Source organism: Zootoca vivipara, chromosome 8 (assembly GCF_963506605.1).
Source record: "Zootoca vivipara chromosome 8, rZooViv1.1, whole genome shotgun sequence".
Taxonomy (NCBI): Eukaryota; Metazoa; Chordata; class Lepidosauria; order Squamata; family Lacertidae; genus Zootoca; species Zootoca vivipara.
Window position 1 is genome coordinate 48,486,401 of NC_083283.1, and position 20,964 is coordinate 48,507,364.

Consider the following 20,964-nt stretch of genomic DNA (forward strand, 5'->3'; position numbering starts at 1 on the left):
TAATCTCCCAACTTTGTATCCCGTCTGACTAAATCACCACCTATTCTCCTTCCTCAATATATTAAATTAGCTCTCTCTGCATATAACCAACCACTCCTAGCTCAACCTCAACTGACTCCCACCTCAACTGACTTCCCCCTAACTGCCACTCGGGAGGGGTTTTTATCCCTGGGCTGAGCCCGCCCCCGAGGGTCCTATCTGCTCTAAGCTTAACCCCTCACATGCTGGGTCTTGTCTCGGTGGTGAATCGCCACAGGCCCATCTACAGTTATGGGCTTGTTGCAACTGAAGCTTGTTCATTTTGGCTTATTAATCCATTACTGCTTTCAGGATCCATTTGTTTTTAATCACACTTGGTAAAACAGATTCTCTCACTTCCCTGGGACCCACATAAATCCAACATCTTTTCTATCCATTTTATGCATCTTTGCAGGTTCTTACCTAAGAAAACTCAACCTACACAACTCACTAGTGTTTAAGGTACCCCAGGACTATTTATGGAGCAAGTTTGTTTATTTCATATATACTGCTTGATTGTAAAAAACCTGAAAGCTGTTTACAAAACGGATAAAACAATAATATCAGTAGAAGAAACAATGAAAACATTCAAAAAATCAAAACCAATAATAAACTAAAAGCTTATCAGTTGAGTAGTATGAGAGTTAACTGCAATAACAAAAGTAGGCACAGCTCCTTCCTCTAGCATGGAAGACATTGCTACACCCTTCATTTACCTGATACTCTCTGCTTTGTGGGAGGGCACAATAAGATGAAGGGAAAGTTGGCATTTAAAGCCAAGCCAGCCTTCCATGCCTGTTTGAATAGTTATGTGATAGAGACAACTGGATTCTAAGTAAATGAAGTATGGTTGGTCTCTTCTCTTGCTATCTTTTTGTCAGTTACTAAAGACTGTTTTAGGGACGCGGGTGGCGCTGTGGGTTAAACCACTGAGCCTAGGGCTTTCCAATCAGAAGGGGTGAGCTCCCGTTGCTCGGTCCCAGCTCCTGCCAACCTAGCACTTCGAAAGCACGTCAAAGTGCAAGTAGATAAATAGGTACCACTACAGCGGGAAGGTAAACAGTGTTTCCGTGCTACTGGATTAAGGGTTTGGGAGAAAATTAATACACAAGTGTTCATGGATTTAAAAAAGAAGAGGAATGTTTTTATTCAATCTTCCATATTCTTTTATAATTGTAAAGCCAACAGAGCCAAAATCTGAATTCTTTTTTTCATAGGGTATATAGTTCTTCTTCAAAGGCATGCTGTGAAAACAGCCATGCTTTTGAAAAGCACATGCCTTAATACATGTTTTTCATTATCCACAGGTTGGCAGATATTACTGTGTTAATAAAACAGCCATTGTGAGGAAATACAGTATTATTTTTTTCTATCAAAGGAGAGTTTCTAATGAGAAGTCACATGAAATCATATGCATTCCCACTGGATTAAATCTCAGATGCCTAGCATTCCAGAAAATTAGCTACATTTCTTTTGCAAACTGGAAACTAATCACCCAAAGTTGGAAGACTTAATTTTAATGTTTGTTCAGACATCATAGTAAGAAAAGGAATCCAAAAACAAAGCTCCAAATATTCTTCCTGCCCCGTACCAGTTCCTTGCCTACCTGAGCCCATGATGTTGGAATGGAATTCGTCAGCTTGCTCTAAACAGCTTGAAAATTAATCATGTGTCAGCTAGAGCTTCAGGGCAAGAATCCAGTTTCCCCTTCTAGTGCTGTTGTTCCAGGTATCTGCTAATGGGAGAGGAAGTAAGACAATCTGGAGGGCAGAAAATGTTTTATGAAGAGGTGGGCGCACACACAGGGTGTAAAACAACTCCTTCAATATAAAACAGGTCACTCTGCAAGCCGGAGAGTCAATACACTTCACACCTCCCATCCCGTTCTCATAGTCCTGAAGATACCAGGAGCAAGCTCTGCTGCAGGTTGATAGACAGCAGTCATGCACGGGAGAAGATGGTGTGCCACCTAGCCACTCATTTGACTCTGATTTATGCTGGTTCTTGTCAGGATCCAGACATGAATGTTCTTGCCTAGCTTCTAGAACAGTCACTGGCTTATTGTTTCCTGCCACTTGAGCATCCCCAGAACAAATTGGATTTGACCTGGTACAGAATCTTCCTGTAGAAAAAAACTATTTCACAGAACTTTGGTTGGCATGTACCAGAGTATGTGCATTCATTATTCTAGCTTAGTAGATTTAAAACACTGTATTTGAATAACAACATATTAATGCAACAATGAGTCACAAGGCATACTGATTAAAGAAGCTAAAGCAATCATAGTGTCTTTTGTTGGCTTACACAAATGCAAGAACTTTAACTACTTTTTTCTTCTGTTTCTGTGTTCATTTTTTAATAGTTCCATTCATTGGCACCAATGTATTACCGTGGGTCAGCAGCAGCAGTTATAGTATATGATATCACCAAGCAGGTAAGCTTTCAAATCTCAGTTGTTCCATCAGGGACGGACTTTGGTCCTTCAGATTTCAGTAGTGTGAGGCCACAATTTGGCACCCACCCACCCCCGCCCATATTATATTCTGCTCAATTCACTACCTTATAGTTGTGATACCCTGCGGCACCTCCTGGGCTCTGCGCCCAGTGTGGCGGAACTGGTTGCGCTGCCCTAAACCCGCCTCTAGTTCCATCACTGGTATGTAGGTTATTCCGCAATTCACTTTCAAGTGGTCATAGTGTGAGTGTTCTCTGTGCTTTCTGCTAATATTATACTGTGTTCACTTAGTCCTGCAAGTTGGTAGTCTTTTCCTTAGTTCAGTGATGGCCAAACTTGGCCCTCCAGCTGTTTTGGGACTACAACTCCTATCATCCCTAGCTAACAGAACTAGTGGTCAGGAATGATGGGAATTGTAGTCCCAAAACAGCTGGAGGACCAAGTTTAGCCATCACTGCCTTAGTTAGTCAACGTATTTCTGCATTCTGGATGTGGCTTCCAGATGTTTTGGGCTAAGTTTCCATCAGCCCCAGCCAGCACTGCCAGTGGTCGGGAATGGTACTCGTGTGCCCAGGCTCTACAGTCCTACAACACCCCAAATTTATAATTAAGAACCAAACAAGACACAATACTTCTGGGTGAAATAAGGTCACAACTTTATTGATTACAGATGTAAGAGGTTTGACATAGTTATTGGCTATAACTACCAGCCCATGTGCTGGCAGTATTACCAAAGGGGTCGACCCTGAGGCAGAGAGGACCTATGACTTACATCAAATAGGATCGTCCCCATGGGATCGCCATCTTAAGGGGTGCTGTCGCCCTTGCCCCTGCCTGAGCGTCTGGACAGAACTAGATCTCTTTACCAGGGTACCCGCTTTTCTTGGAGGGGCAGGCCAAGGCTTACAATCTTCCCTCCAACCAAGACTAAGGCCAACCCAATGTCAAACCACCAAAGTTGTGATGATTGCTATGAGGTAGGCATAACCTTCAGACTGAGCCAATTTGTTTGAAGGAAAATCCCCACCCAACCTTGAATACGGCAACCAACGATGTCCATAGCAAGAGCAAGTAGATAAACAGTAGACTAAAACAAGGGAAGGGTAGGTGTGAGATCCGACAAGGAACAGTTTGTGGATCGGGTGGCAGGACTCTTTAAATAGTCCGGAGCAGACCCAAGTAAAGCCTGCTGGCTCAGTTGAGCCTGCCCTCTGAGGAATGCCTGTCTCTTGGCCTGCTAGTCATTGGCCAATTTGGCTGGCAAGCCTCTCAGCTGGTGAGGAAGACCGTTTTGGCTCCCCAACCCCACCCTGGTCAGGAAACCTCCATTAAGAGCACTGCCACATTGTATTGCATAGGGGGAAGTGGTGGCCGGCCTGCAACACCTCCACACCCATAAATAAAGTAAGCAGACATGTAGCTCCAAACAGCTGGAGGGCATCAGGCTAGGGAAGGCTGGTGTATTCAGTGGGGCTTGCACATCACACTAAGCAAGCATGACATTCCCATACCTGCATTGGTATAGGAAAATTAGGACCTAAAAATATGGCATATTTTCTAAAAAATACAGAAATATATACATTTTATTATGTGCAATTTGTATTTGCTTGGATATTTTTAAACTGTTCCAAAACAGTTCAGCTAAGTAAATGAAGTAATAACAAAATTGACTCCATATTTATAGCTGATATTAAAATTACATAAAAACAAGTTTTTGGTTTTTGACAGATTACTGAAATAGGGAAGTCAGTGTGGTCAGGACGTTCTGTGCTACAACATCCAAATGGAAAGCTGCACATTTTCAAGGCCAAATTTTGTATTTGTATTTTAGTAAGAAACCCATCTGCTAGTGCTGTGTGACAGGAAAGGCATTAATGAGTGAATATAATAGCTTGCCTGCAGTTTACATATTTAGCAAATTAAATTACATATTTGATTTTAGCTCAGAAGTGTTGGCACAATTAATTAGTATATCAGCAAAATTATTTATCAAGGGCTAACACCTTCCTGCGTAGTGGTAGTGAACTTGAATGAAGTGCTGGGGAACTACCAGTATGGAGGGAAAGATAATGCACTCAATGCAAATAAAAAATCCCAATAATTTCATAATAAATGGATATTTACCTTTAAACTAAAAAACAATGATTACAGACGCCATAATCTAGTATGGTGGCTTAGGGGTGCATAAATTGACTTGTCAGACATTTATTACCAGAAATGACAAATCCCAAGCTCTCTCTTGCTGTTCTCCTACTTTCTCACTCTGAGGAGTACCTAAGTAACATCTAATCCAGGTGGTACCATGATTTTCAATAACAGTGGCTTCCTATATTAACTCTGCTTTTTCATCCTTGGAAAGTGTAGAACATGGCACCAGAGGTATTGCATTCAAATAAATGGTACGGTAGATAATTTATTTCTCTCCATGGGGTAAGAGTCATGCATACCCAGAACCTTCATCACGTTGTTTAAAAGGCCAAGAACTTTATGCATCGACTAAAATACATAACCCCCAATTCCACATAGTTTTGAGTCACCTACGGGACCGCCTCTCCTGGTATGCCCCGCAGAGGACCTTAAGGTCCACAAACAATAATATTCTGGAGATCCCGAGTCATAAGATGGCTAGATTGGCCTCTACTAGAGCCAGGGCCTTTTCAGTACTGGCCCCAACCTGGTGGAATGCTCTTTCCCAGAAGACCAGGGCCCTGCGGGATTTGTCATCTTTCCGCAGGGCCTGCAAGACAGAGCTGTTCCGCCTGGCCTTTGGGTTAGACTCAGCCTGACCCCAGTGTTTTTCTCCCTCATGGCTTGGATTTATGGCCTACTTGAAATGAGGCTGCACTTTAAATTTTAATACTGTATTTTAATCTGTATTTTAACTAATTGTTTTTATGTTTTATTGTGGTTCTGTTGGTGTCAGCCACTTATGGCCTACTTGAAATGAGGCTGCACTTTAAATTTTAATACTGTATTTTAATCTGTATTTTAATTAATTGTTTTTATGTTTTATTGTGGTTCTGTTGGTGTCAGCCGCCCTGAGCCCGGTTTTTGACTGGGGAGGGCGGGGTATAAATAAAAATTTATTATTATTATTATTTTGACGCAGACTGGTTTTGCGTCTTCCCAAGCTTCCAAAGGCCTCCTGGGCAAACAGAATTAGTCACAGAGCTGTAGAATTAGTCATAGAGCTGTATGATCAAAATATGTTTGAAAATTAAAAAGAATAGTTTTACAAAGAAGGATTAAATGGTACTAATAGCAAGGAATTCTCAGGAGAAAAAACCCAAAAACCATTATATTGCCAAATGAGCAAGTATTTGTGTGGTATAGAAATATAAGAGCACCCAAAAAACTTTTAATTTTTAAATAAAGTTTATTTAAAGTTTAAATTAAATTATTTGCTTGTTAATGTATTCATATTTGGCCTGATGTGGCTTATATTTTGCACGTGGAATTAGGAGGTGGAAAGACTGTATTCCATAAATAGTTCCCCCTTAGACAACATTTGGTACTTAAGTATCAAATATACCAATGCCATAACAGTTTTGAATGATGAAATACCAGTCCTTTAAAATTCACCAAAGCAGGGACTTGATTTTCCCCCTACATGCAGTTTCCATATGTTTTTAAAGGGAGATTACTGAATTAAACCATGCTTGTGTCCTTTATAACTGCTGCCACAAATAGGTACTTCTGTAATTAGGGGTGAGAAGATTGTGTGAGAAGCCACAATTGGACACACTGTTCTCTCAAAAGCTGGTTTAGTTAGATATAGATTAACATCAGATGCAAGTTAAAAGTTTCTATTTGTTAAGGGCACTGATAATATCTTATCTACCCTGTTTCTCATATTTTAAGACATACCCATAAAATAAGCCATAGCAGGATTTTTAAGCATTCAAGGAATATAAGCCATACCCCGAAAATAAGACATAGTGATAGGCGCAGTAGCAATGCCAGCTGCGGCAGGAGGAGGAGGAAAAAAATAAGACATCCCTTGAAAATAAGCCATAGTGTGTTTTTTTGAGGAAAAAATAAATATAAGACATGTCTTATAATATGAGAAACACGGTAGTACAGTACTTTGGTATCCTTATGTCATTACAGGGTTCAGTATATTGATGCATTTAGCAACTTCCTGTTGATAGGCTCTTGTATTTAATTTAGGATTCATTTCATACACTGAAAAAATGGGTAAAAGAACTAAAAGAACATGGTCCTGAAAACATTGTAATGGCCATCGCTGGAAACAAATGTGATCTTTCTGATATTAGGTAAAGTATTGACCTTTTGTTTTCAAATTGCTTGTTCTTGCCTCCCCCCCCCCCAAATATCCCTGTGATATTGAGTGGCATATATGCTTGTTTGCACTGGAACAAAGTCATATCAATCCAATAAACAACATATCTGGATTTCTGTTTTCCTTTTATCAGCCTTTTGGTGATAGATCCTAAGTGTTTGATATCAGATGGTTTTTCTCAGTATCACAGATAAATTCTATTGAATTCCTCTTCACAGTTTATTCACTTGATGAAAATACCATTTTGTTAAGGCTGATATAAATAGTGCAAGTTTATTGGAACCGTTTATTGAAAAACAGCTCTGTTTTTCAATAAACATCGTCATCCTCTTAAATACGGCGGGACGGGTAGGGCCCAGCCCCCGTGCCCCTGCCCCGATTGGCCTTGCGGACAAGGCCAACCCAGATGGTGGGTCTGGCATTGCCAGAGGAGGCTGGGCCTGAGTGACCATCCCTTCCCCCAGCCCACAGGGAGATGGTGGATGCCACCCCCAGAACCAGCCGTGGCTGTGCTTTCTAGACATGGATCTAAGCACTTTTGTCTTTACCCCACCATTCCCTTGGAAAACTTGCTCTAAATGGGAGTGAAAGAATCAATTCAGAGAAATTGATGTTTCCTCCAATTCAGCTGTAAAGATGTGGTTTTCCAAGGGGAGGGGGGTGGTAGGGCAAGCAAAAGTGTGGATGAACCCCAAGTGTCCTGTGGAAGCTATGCCTATCCCTGTAAATTAGGGGTGGGGAACCTTCTTAGCACCATGGACCAGATCTGGGACTGCCCTTCTGTCATTATGTTGCCACATGATTGCCAAATGGGTTACCCCACTCATCTGTCAAAATCCCTTAAGCATCTGACTTGGGCAAGTCTAAGGGAGCACACTTTGCTGGAGCCTCATGCTGCTCCTTTAAACTTCTGAAGTCAGAGGCTTAAAGGAGGAATGTGGGGAAGCTTGCAACGAGCAGCAGAAGGAGGGGAGCAGTGTTTTCCATTGAGTAGAAACTGTTTTCCTTTCCTAGAGTAATGCAGGTTATGAAAAGGAACACTATAACTTGAGCAGCTACTTTCTATGTTTTTGGATGCACAGCAGTTTAATTTCAAATTTTAATTTTAGGGAGGTACCTATGAAAGATGCCAAAGAATATGGAGAGTCTATAGGTGCAATTGTTGTTGAAACGAGTGCCAAGCATGCAATTAACATTGAAGAACTCTTTCAAGGAATCAGTAAGTAAAGTCAGAATGTTTGTGTGTGTAAAAAAAGCAACAACTTCAAGTTGCTTAGTATTTTTATTTTTTACATATAGAATATTTTATTGATTTGTAGTAAAATAACCAATCATTTTCAACAAAACCTGTAGAATGTTACATAATTATCATTAACATATAAAAATAAAAGTTGAGTGGGGACACTGTCAAATAACTTAATCATTCAATGCGTTGTCAAGACTTCAGCTATCTATGACATACACTATCCATAAGTAAGCATGAGTAGCTGGAGGCCTTGTGAAAAACGTTGCATTTCTCATTTCTGTTTTTATGGAATAACAATAAAGGCATTAGCAGCTGTTTAGAAATTAAAATCATTTCAGAGAATATAGGTTTAGATAACTTTTGGAAAATATGAGTGCATGTCTTCTTCTTTGTCAATCACTCGTAGCTGAGTAAGATCGTCTTCCATGAACACGGTTTTAACAGTGAGTCCATAAGTGACCATAGCTGCCAAGTTATCCCTTTTTAAAGGGATTTTCCCTTATGCTGAATAGGCTTCCTCGCGAGAAAAGGGAAAACTTGGCAGGTATGAAGTGACTGTGGATGCCAATTCTGGATCCACAGTGAGGACATAGGTTTATGAGCGGGAGTTGTTTCTCCCTTTCATTCTGAGTTCTTCAAAGCCCATGACACCTTTGGTAAAGGCTGTTCTCCAGTTGGAGTGCTCGCAGGTCAGTGTTTCCCAGTTGTCAGTGTTTATACTACAATATTTTTTTTTTTACATTTGCCATGAGAGAGTCTTTAAACCTCTTTTGTTGACCAGCATTACACTTTCCATTTTTAAGTTCAGAACTTAAGAGTTAACTTTAACTTGGAATTTATGAATGTATGTACAATACTCATAACAGGAACATCATATACATTTACCATCGACATTAGCAACATCTGAAATATTTTTGAAAGTATTTGCCTGATTAAAACTACACCTGCAAAGTCAAGAGAATATATATTATAGCCCTATATTTCCTTAATATTACCGAACTGACATTCCAGATAAAGACCTGAGGGACTTGTGAAGGATTTGCAGCTGCTGCTGTTTTATGTCTAACTGTGCCACCACTAACTAAATAAATCCACCAATATTACATTATTTTTAGTCTGCTGCTGAGAAGAGATAATTCAATATGTGTGAGGAGCCTTATGGCTGTAATCCTTAATGACACTGATATAGCAACCAAAAATAGCTGCCTACATTTTTCTTCGGCTGAAGTATATGCAACTTATTTATTATTATATTTGATACATTTATATCTCCTATTTCCCTCAAGGACCTCCACAGTAATCCTAGGAGATAGGATAGGCTGAGAAAGAGTTGCTTGGCCAAGGCCACCCAGTGAGTTTAATGCTGAGCAGGGATTTGAAGCTGGATTCCCTAACTACTCTTAATCCATTGCAACTTGCTAGCTGTTTCTTAGGAAGTTATATTTATTTTAATTTATCATAAACATTTGTATAGTTGCTGTGGTGATTGCTCCATTTTTGCATAGACTAGCTTGGCCTGTCTTAACACAGCAGGCCCTGACAGGTAGAACTTGATAGCCAGCTAGCATGATTTCCCAGGCATAAGCAACCCCTCACACAAGGGGGTATGACATTGATTTTTCTAATTCTCGTTCTCCTTTATCTCCTTTTTCCTATTCATTTATACTTTGAAAGAAGGACAAAAAGGAGCTTATTCTTCTGGAAGCTTCGGCCAGTTTAGGGCATAAGCTCTAGCAGGTTAGATACAAGCAGTGGTGTGACTGAGCAACTCAGGGCTAGTTGTTGTTAATTGAATTTATATTGTACCCTTCCACCAAGGGAACCCGGGATGGTTATATGAAGGGGATGAAGCCTTCCTCTCCACTTCCATAACACACAGTTTCACTTCTTTACCTGTAGCTATTTGCTGCCTTTGTACTCTCATGTGGTGCGGTGCACCACTACTGTCAATATGGCACATTGTTTCCTTGTACATGGGTGATTCCTTCTCAAAGGAGAGCAGTTGTAAGGCTAGCCTTTTTTGACCCTTCTACTCAGGTTTTAGAAAGGTAAATCTACTAAAAACTTTGAGTAGGGTTATTGAGGGCTGAGTCAAACGAATACTCTGCCACTAACATAAATGTTAGAAGCTATTGAAAACACCTCTGACATCCAGGAGACTTATACTGACTGGCAAAGAACGTGAAAAAGGATATGGTTAGTCTCCTAGGGGGCACTAGAATCAGTGGCAGATGCCGATGTCTGAAATTGGACAGGTCTGACAAGAAGACACTATCAATCAATATATGTCAGTGGGTATAGCTCATTCAGAAGCTGACTTAGAACAGAGCCATCTTTATCTTTTCTAAAGAGTGGCTGCTGACTTGCATAGTAAAATATAATTTCATCTGCTTATCTATTACAACTCTCTGTGATTCATTAAATTTGGCCTGATTATAGGAATTGCAGTTTTAAGACTGCAGCACTGCTGTATTCCCCTCCCTGCAACAGCTACCCATTGGGAAAGCTTCCCATAGAAGACATTTCAATATAGTTTTAAATAGAATTCCTTAAGGGGAAGGTGATTTTTGTTTGGATTTTATCCTAAAGTAATTCTGGCACTGATTAGAGCAGTTGCTTCGCATGTCTTCCATCCTCTGCCCAGATTATGAAGAATTCCTTTAGAAGTTTGTGACAATATGCTGCATGTTTATGCTTCCATAGCAAACAAAGGGTGACATATAAAATTACTTCTACGGTAAGTAGATCTGTATAGGATTGCTAAATTATATAATTGCTAAATTGTACAGTATGTCTAAAACTATTGTGTATGTTAACAGCATGCTTCTTTGAAACCAACCAAATGTACCACAAAATGGGAATCAAAGTTGAAAAATCCTTGCTGTACAATAAATGGTGCATTGGAATAATGTATGTAATTCAGCTACTGCCAAAGGAACTTATTTCTAAGTGGGAAAGAGCCTCCCATTATCAAAATCTCTGAAAGTGACTTACAGTGCAATCCTAACCATGCCTACTCAGAAGTAAGTCTAATTGAATTTGATGGGGCTTACTTCTAGGTATATGATTGCAGATTTAGTAAACATTGAACAGTGCAACTGACAAAATCCAAATTTATGGGATGTGACCCTTGGAATGCTGCCCTCTGGTTGAAAAAGGCTCCCCACCCTGTGCTACAAATTGCAGCTGGGATCCTGTACATGCAAAACATGCACACTGATATTGAGCTGTGGCCCTTCTTAATTTAGGCCACTTAAATTATCAGCATCTAGGATAGGTGCTGATTTAAATGTCTTGGCTGGCATATGCAGTTAATGCATGCAGTTCTCTTTAATTTAATTGGAACTCAGAATGTATAACAAGGAATATAATGCAGATCTACTGCTAGAGCTAAGCAGGTCTAGTATTGTAAGATGCCTGGATGAAAGAATTCCTATGAACCATATGCTAACCTGCTCAGAGAAATTCAGAATAAGTGTGGCAGGTACGTAAAATAAAATTGCCTGGCCGTCAAAGATTATGGTTCAAGTCTAAATATATGAGCATTCAGAGATAATTGCCCCAGGGTTGCATTGTTAATTATGACCATGACATTTTTTATAACATACCACAGTGTTGCCTCCCACTGGAAGACCAAGAAAAAGTGTGGGTGCAAGGAGACATCAGAAGGCAGCCGTATTTAAGGAAGTTTTAAATGACTGATGTTTAAAAATACATTAAATTCTTTGTTGGAAGCCACCCAGTGTGGCAGAGTATAAAGAATTATTATTATTATTGTTATTATTATTATTTATTATCTAGCACAATATTAGAGATTGTTTAAGATCTTTACTGCTTACATAGAACAATAGAATTGTAGAGTTGGAAAGGGACCCCAAGGGCCATCTATTCCAACCTCCTGCAGTGCAGGAATCTGAACTAAAGCACCCATGACAGATGGCTGTCCAACCTCTGCTTAAAAACCTCCAAAGAAGGAGAGTCCTGAGGGAGACAGTTCCACTCTTACTGTCAGAAAGTTCTTCCTGATGTTTAGTCAGATTCTACTTCCATTATTTTGGGTCCTAGCCTCCAGAGAAGGAGAAAACAAGATTCCATCTTCCACATGGCAGCCCTTTAGATATTTGAAGATGGCTATCATATCTCCTCTCAGAGTCTCATCTTTTCCAGGCTAAATATACCAAACTTCCTCAACCATTCCTTATAAAGCTTGGCTTCTAAGCCCTTGATAATTTTGGTCCCCCTCCTCTGCACATGTAGCTGGTCCTTCCTGTGTAAGGGTAGAATCTTACATTTGTCCATATCGAAGTTTATTTTGTTAGTTTTGGCCCAGTTCTCCAACTGTTAACGTCATATTGTCTTCTGCAGCATGGGCTACCCCTCCCAGTTTGGTTTCATTTGCAAACTTGATGGGCATCTTACATGATACAGACATTCCAAAGGGTGCCTTAACTTGAAATTTCCATATGTTTCCGAGAATGAGTGAATTGGCAACTGCTTTAGTTTTTCTATTAAACCATAAAAAATATCCTAGAACCTGAAGCAAAAAATCTGCCAATATATTGCTACTTAGATTATTGATCCTGAGTTCTTTAAAAATCTACAAGTAATATTAAACCATATTTTTGTGTAAAAACATTCTGTCCGTGATGGAGAACCTTTCATCCATGGTCCTAATTAGGCCCACCAGGCCTCCCTGTTTTGTCTAAGCCACACCTACAGTACCTGCCCTAAACGTGATATTGTATGCTGTCAGCAGGTAAAGTTGTCCCGAAAAAGGGGTTGCTATGCATTACCAGTCATCTGATTGGCAGCATTGCAAAACACTTTGCTTAGCACCTTGAGTGGCTCTTTGTAAGCACTGATAATCAGCTGGTTATTGTTGCTTACAGAGGACCATGTGCAGGGCTTTGAAGCCCTGATTAGCAACTAATTGTTGGGACTTCAAAGCAGCAATTCTGTTTGTGCCCGTATGATTAGCTGATCATCTGGGCTTCAAAGCACTCTGGAATTTCCTGTTCACAGATCCCTTGTGTTGAATCCAATTTGGTCCTAAAAGAACATGCCAGGCTTTGAACACTTGCATGTGTTTTGTTTTTCAACATGTCTAGGTCGACAGATTCCACCCTTGGAAACTCATGAAAATGGCAACAGTGGGACGATAAAACTTGGAAAGCAGACTGCACAAACAACTAAGCGGTGTTGTTAAACCAACTCGACCTGGTTTGCATTACTTGGGGGGGGGGGGGGAATGAAATCATTTGCTTATTTATTGAGCTACAGACTTCAGAAACTCAATGGCAGAACATCTAGTCTAAAAGCAATAACATCAGTGCTTTCGTTGGAATTGTAGGAGAAAGGTCTTGGATCTGCACAATTAAAATGGACAATTCATTTTAGCAATAAACTGTTTAAGATATTGACTCAGATTATTGGAATAATCTGTTTAAACCAATGGGTATTTTAAATAAGCCTTTTGTTGATCAGAATAGTTGATCAAGCAAATGTTACATTTTCAGTACAATATTCTGATTTGACCTTTATGAAAATACATACTATGATATTTGAACTAAGTGAAGGATATGTACTTCTTAATCTTTTTTTCTAACCAGATTTGGCTTATGTGACTTTGTTTCTAGAGCAATAACTTAAAAGGGTGCCAATTAGGTAGTTATCCTTGAAAGAAGAAATAGATAAAAATAATAGTAATTTTTTAAAAAATAATAAAATTCTGGTAATTTTTAGCTTAAAGCTATAGTTTCTTCTATACTTGAAAGGTAAAATGAGTAATTGCAAACTCGACACTTTTAAGTACATTAGGAAGTTTTAAAGGAGTCGAGAGAGGGTGTAGCACTGTAAACTGAAAATATTTGCATTTAACATCCAATTACCATAGTAAAAAATGAATAGCAGACGCTGCTCCAGAAGCCAAAAATGAATAGGATGACATACCTTCCAATCCAGATACTTGAATTCATTTAAAGCCCATCGGGCGGAGATGCAGTGCTATGAAGATCTGTCAGTAGTTGTGTCTTTCCCTGTCCATAGTTTGATACAATGAACTAAATCCTTCTTCTGTCTCTTTCGGTTTCAATTAGTGGACTGAAGGTAGACAAGACAGCAGCAAACCCAGCTCTGTTCACATCTGCCCTTTTTCATGAAGAAAGTATAAATCAGCTTTTAAACGACTTCACCTTACAAATACTGAACTGGCATTTGATGCCAATAATATGTCTGAAAATGAGCAGATGGAAGTAGCCAATCGCTTATGTGGCATCAATAACAACCACTGGACTCCAGTCCATAAAAACAGTGGTAAGAACAGTAGCACATGTTTTATGTGTGTGTTGCCTTATTCATTTCAGTCTTGCCCCTGTCTTTGTTTCAAGTTGTTGAAAGTAGTGGAGTAAGTAGCACTGACGTAAATAATGTTGATCTGTGAGAAGAAAGCAACCTAAATACAGGAGTAAAATCCGTGCATGGCCTTGTTGATCACAATAATGGGAATTGTGGCATGGAACCCAAGGTATTGGCTACATCACAACCTAAGCCTCAAAGGCTGTTTGAAAAAAGAAGTGTGCAGTTGATTGTCTTAAATATCTATAGGTTTTTGCAACAGATACCCTTCGTGGTTGATTGAGAAAGGTTAGTTGCACTCTTCTAACATTTACCTTGAAGCTGTTGAAGGTTGAAGAATAACTTTCTGTGCAGTGAATTGATATAGATTGTACCACAACAGCTTATAAAAGCAGTTAGGTTGCAAATACAGCATTAGGAGAGGTTATTTTCATGCCCCCAGACACTGTATATAGAGATAACGCACAATACTGATTCAGTGTATGGGGAAGTTTATTTAATTGATAGATTGCTATTAAGTTGCTTCTTCATATTTTATGTATTGAAGTCACAAAGAAAACCTTCCATGTGGGCATGGGAGGAGCCAGTCAATTTTGCAATCCCTGAGAAGCCCATTGAGCTGCATGATATGCTACTCCAGAGTACTTCTTGCTTTTTGGTGATGTTTTTGGGCTTCTACAGAAATGGGGGAACTGAAAACCCCCAGCTTAAGTAATATTTTTCTTCTCTGCTCACAGACATAGGTATTCTTACCTGAATAGGTTATGAACCACATAACCAGTGGCTAAAGAAAGCCCCTTTTGGGAGCTAAAATTGTAAAATTACAAAATCATAAAGTTCTGGGTAATGTGCCCTTTCCTATGATAAACCAGAATGTCCTTTTGTGTGTGCAAAGTTAGCTATATAATCCCCCCCCACCTGCAATTGGAATAGTTTCTGCCACCTCAGTTCTGCTTTTGCTTGCAAGATTGATGGAAGAGATCAGTTGTGAGGAGAACAGTAGCATTTTCCATAGGGGAATAGTATTTCAGAAACAAAAAATGAATATGAAATTGCTTAGATCTCATACTGTACAAATGTTAAATCGATTCTACAAACAATAGAATGGGTCCATAAATGATCCTGCAAATGGAGACAAAGCAAAACCCATCACTAATACAGTGCAGACCATGAATGACTTCACATTTAATTACTTTTAAAATTTAATATGGTATACAATGGTAACAGTTTAAATGAAATTATGTCTTCCAGTTTTGCATTAAATATTATAAAAGATGAAGTAGAAAAAAAAATGCTACAAAGCAATCCAGGTATGATTCCAAATTATTACAAGCTGCTTTACCTGTCTTCTGTTAATATATGTGGCTGTTCAGTTTGAAAGCATCCCAGTGCAAGCAGATAAATAGGTGGGAAGGTAAATGGCATTTCTGTGCGCTCTGGCTTCCATCACAGTGTTCCATTGAGCCAGAAGCAGTTTAGTCATGCTGGCCACATGACTCAGGAAAGCTGTCATCGGCCTGAATGCAAGATGAGTGCCACACCCCATAGTCACCTTTGACTGTAAGTGTTCAGGGGTCCTTTACCTTTACCTTTTTTTAAGTCGCTTTACCTGTCTTCTATTAATGTATATGGCATATACATGACATAATGTATATATTTATAATAAGAGAACAGAATATTGTTGATTGGGAGAAGCAAGTATAACCCATTATAAGTTATAGAGTAGCTGCATTTATGTGTTTTATGGATAAACTGTTTTATTGAAAAACAACAGTATGGCAAGGAAGACTAATTGTTTAGTCATGCCAACTGAACTGAAACTCCATTACAGTACTTTACAGATCTATAGAAATGTGTGTTTGTCAGTGCATAGTCCACCATTATTTGTTTCATAGTAGTCTAACTTTCAGAGCCCAGCAAAAATGATATACTCAGAGGCGATATACTCCAGAACAGCTATATAGTAGCCCAAACCAGAGGCACAGCTTAAATTAGAGAAATTAGGTGGTTTTGCATGAGTGTTCTCTACTTAGGCCCTGGGAGCAGATACACAAAACCCTCATGTCTCATGACTTGTTCTCAAGTACGGTATATCATTTCTGTGGAATGAATTTGCTTTATAATCTCCTGTAGACCTATTTGATGAAATGTGAACTTCAGAGTATAATAACAGTCTATAGAGTAGAGAAAAGAGGTTATCTTCACGTATTTAACAAATTCAGTGGGGTAGAAAAGTGTGAAGAACTGGAGACACTGACAAGGTCTTCCTAGATTAAGCAGGTACTGTACGTGGAAGCATAATACCAGTCTCAACAGGCTTTTGTTAGGTTTGATCATTTGGACAAAATGTAAAATGTCATTTGTTTCAGAATGAAAGGTCAAAATCACAAATGAGAGAAAAGTAGGGCATCACTTGTACAGGATGTGGCTTTAGCTGTGCACAGGAGTGATGTTTACCTTTTCACAACTTATATCTGTTCCTATTCTGAAAAGTGGTTCTATGGTCAAGTCCATTAAAATAAAAGGGATTTATATACCAAGCAGAATGCAGAACTTCAGCCACATTTTCAGTTTTCTGTAGTGTTTATTCTGGGGCAATTACATTCAAGTATATTCAACACAGCAACTATTGATAAGCTGCTGTTTGAAAAGGTTTCTGCCTCTCATTTTCCCCGCATAAGATAGCATGCAGCTTGCACAATGACTGGTATTTAGATTCTCCCCCTCCTCCTTTGGATTTGAAATTGACCATTGTAATCAATATTATGCTAGGTCCCAATTTAACAGGAGCTACGGTACCACTCTTAGTTGGCATGGTGATTATACCAGGTATAGGAGTAGAGCTGATGTTACCTTGGGAGTGGCATGGTTTCCCCGCTTCCCCCACCCCCACATTTTGAACTTTGGGCTTTGCAATCCTGATGTTTCTATGGTTACTGGTGATTAGAAGGCATTTCCAAATATATCTGGCCTACAGCAGGGCCATAGAGTCGCAAAATTTCTGACAAAAAGTCACTTGATTCCATGACTAATATGAATGGTGATGTTGGTGTCATGATGATATCGTCACTGATGTTGGGAAGGAATATGCCGCTGAACTCCACGTAAGAACCTCTAGGTCTAGGATGTAGGATGGTGGTGAAATATGACTGCTAATGTTGACACAATGCAGGCTGCAGTAGGGCACATTACATGACTGCTAGTTAAAGGAGATAATTGCTTGGTGGACTACCGTTACTGGCTGTTGCTTTCTGCTCTTGCTCAACAGCAGTGCAAAATCTCCAGCACATGCCACACTGTTAATGTTATACAGGTGTGGACTAGAGCTTTGGCTAAGTGCTTGGCTGGGTCAGAGAGCAACGCTGGAAAATATTTGCATCTGTAGGTAACACCATCTGATTACAGTACCAAATGCCCGTCTTGACCAGCTATCCCGACATGTGTCTCTGGAATACTTTAACTGGAACAAGTGCTAACATAGCTACTGTATAGCATAATCTACAAATCCAGTATATCATGGCAGTTTTCAGCTCAAGAGAGCCATTCTTTAGTTGGAATGAATACAAGTTTCTGGAATCACATGAATGAACTGCTTTTTTAAGGAAAAGAAAACCATAAATTGTCTATTTATATGTTGACTTTGTGTTTGTTTGCTTCATAATCCCTCAGAAATTAAGATTTGGAATTAATGGTCTGAACTCATACATAAGACTTCTTAAAGCAATTGCACCAACACCTTGAGACAGATATGGGGGCAGCAGCATATTGTTAATGTAGCTATGATTTATATCTGGTCCTTATTAGCAGATGTAAGCCAAGAACAGTTGTATAGATAACATATTCCATATAACATTTGTGTATAGTGGTACTCATTTGATCGCTTTTTAAGTCTCCTTATGACAAGAGCATTGTGCAGAAAATGCCAATATGTATATTAACATGTGTATCATTATACTGTATATATATTGGTAGCTATTTCTACTGGATAATTCTGGTTTGCATTTGTATCTGATTGTATACAATCAGAAATATACTTATTTTTTAAAATGTCCCATTAAACTCAGTAGGACTTACTTCATTCCTGCATCCCTCATACCACCTGGAGCAAGTGAGCTATGTTAGCTGACCAAGAAGTTGGCATATTTTACTTCCCTCTTAGTGAAAACAGTTGCTTATCTTGGTGGAACAACTATGGCTGATCCTGGTTGGTGGTTTTCTGGAAAATACCATCTCAGTGGCACAGGGGCCTATATTCCACTGCCTCAGAAATACATCATGAAGGGAGAACAAATTGGGCACTGAAGATGTGGCATGCATCCCAAAAGCCCAAATTGCTCCACTAGGGTTCTTTTAGAGATGACAGGGGCTGCCCCATTTCCAGCAAAAGGAATGTGAGGGGAGGTGAATTGGGCTCTTATGTTCCACTTCCCGGAGTCCAGTCTCCATTTTATCCCAAGATTTTTGATTAATATCTGCCAGTCTAAAGTGTTAAAATAGCATAATTGTGCACATGTATCTGTTGACTGATGGCTGCAAGCTGCAGAACAAAAGACGAATCTTCAAATGGCAACAGATTTATCTAGTGTGCTTGATTATAATACAAGTGAATAATATTTAATATAGTTGATTCCATCCACACAATTGTGATTGTGCTTCTGTGCTCATGGCACTATTTCTGTGTAGACATATGCTTTTTCTTATTCCATCTTATTTGTTTAAACCCAGAAAAGCAATCAATTCCAGTGTAATGCTTTGTACTCAGTACTATCACTCTGTTGTTTATGCAAGGGCTTTCAATGGGCTGGACCCATTGGTGGTTATGTATGAGATGTTATAATCTTTTAATATTGTTGGGTTTATATTGTAATTGTATGATCAGAAACAAGATTTGTGTCTAAAACAATCATTTTTTATTTAATCAATAATGAATGATACTAATAAATATTCTTAATTTTTGCACCTTTTTGCCTTTTTTTTAGATGACAAAAATAAAAGAGAATGATGATCAAAACAGAAAGCACTTGTTTTTCCTGATGGACATTCTTTTCTTTATAGAAAAACATTTACAAGCCTATGCAAAAGTTTGGTTCTTCCACCCTTTTGCATAAAATCAATTGAAAACCTTTGTAAGCAGTCTGTAAGTAATCTGACAATAGAACTTTAAGAATTTCATATGCAAATCATTTTTGTGACCATTCCTTCTACACCTTTTAAATAAAACAGCTGCACATCCAATGCAATTTGTGAGATATGAAGCTGCAGTCTTATGTAGACTTACTTAGGAATAAGTCTCATTGTACTCAGTGGGATTTACTTTCCCATAAATGTAAGCAGGTGCCACATTTAAGATGCCTCTGGCTATTCACGAAACTTTTTTTTCCTGGAGGCTTTAACTTATATTGAGCTCTGGTATTGGGTGGGAGCTATAGAATCACAAATACACCTGGAAAGACATTGTTGTAGTTTCTTTATTATATTTTTAAAGAACATTTCTATACTACCTGCCACCAAGGTCTTGAGGTAGTGAACATGAAAAAAAGAAAACCAAGTACATTGTAAAATGCAGGTGCAATCAGGAAGAGATTTAAAAGCCAGCTAAAACCAGAATTATGCATAAGCAAAAGCTTGGTCGAATAACTACATTTTAAGGAGGTACAGGGATACCACCCTGGATGGTGCTTGCCTAAGTTTAGAAGATGTGGGTCTGCAAAAATGAGTGCCACTACAGAAAAGGCATACCCTCAGTGACTGCCAGTCAAATCTCCAGTACCGTAGTTGTATGTCCTTATCAGATGAATGTAAGGCTCACATCAGGCAATAGGGAAGATGAGGCTCTTGTACATGTCCTGGTCTCAAGTTGTTTATGGGATCACCACTTAACTGCCCTTCACCATACACCCCCTGGATGGGTTACAACATTACAACACAGTATCAATACCAGTTTACAACAACTTAAGTCACAGAAATAAGGTGGGCCCCTCTCCCAGGTTGTCGCCTCTAAACTTCTGAAGGTGCAGGAACTACCAAGATGTTCTTGGTACCCAATAACAGTTGAAGAATTCAGAATCTTTGAATAATAACTCCCAATCCAGCTGCAGGGCAGGAATGGATATCAGATAGGTTAATTATTTATTAAAATGCCTCAATTAGTAAAAATAATACAAGGAAGATAGAAGAAAGAAAGATACTATGATAGGTTCGTAGTTCCATATAGAAAGAAAACTCAACATTATTTACAGGTAGGTAGCCGTGTTGGTCTGAGTCGAAGCAAAACAAAAAAATTCCTTAAAGACCAACTAAGTTTTTATTTTGGTGTATCTGAAGAAGTGTGCATGCACACGAAAGCTCATACCAAAATAAAAACTTAGTTGGTCTTTAAGGTGCTACTGAAGGAATTTTTTAATTTTGCTTCCAAATTATTTACATGCATTAAATATCAAATGTTTAACAGTCAGTCTTACAACTGAATTATTAATGCTAAAACTGAATAACCAACAATGGGAGTGTTGTAGTGCTCAGGGCTTTTTGGTCTGGTAGGAAGTATAAGGGAAGCTTGATAGATGTAAAAGATAAGGACAGATAATTTTA

At 39.0% G+C, this 20,964-nt stretch overlaps 1 protein-coding gene across 3 annotated transcripts in view; it reads left to right on the forward strand.

Moving 5' to 3' along the window:
- RAB31 (RAB31, member RAS oncogene family) overlaps positions 1-20,661 on the forward strand; it is a 38,087-nt gene extending 17,426 nt beyond the window's left edge. For 2 of the 3 annotated variants that reach the window (XM_060277909.1, XM_035124391.2), the window contains exons 4-7: positions 2,381-2,452; positions 6,644-6,750; positions 7,886-7,995; positions 13,131-13,442. In XM_060277909.1, coding sequence (XP_060133892.1) covers positions 2,381-2,452; positions 6,644-6,750; positions 7,886-7,995; positions 13,131-13,228 — 387 coding nt within the window. In that variant the 3' untranslated portion in view covers positions 13,229-13,442. Of the gene's footprint in view, positions 1-2,380; positions 2,453-6,643; positions 6,751-7,885; positions 7,996-13,130; positions 13,443-15,627 lie in introns of those variants that run through there. The other variant, XM_035124392.2, reaches the window with a different exon arrangement.
- The last annotated feature ends 303 nt before the right edge of the window (positions 20,662-20,964 follow it).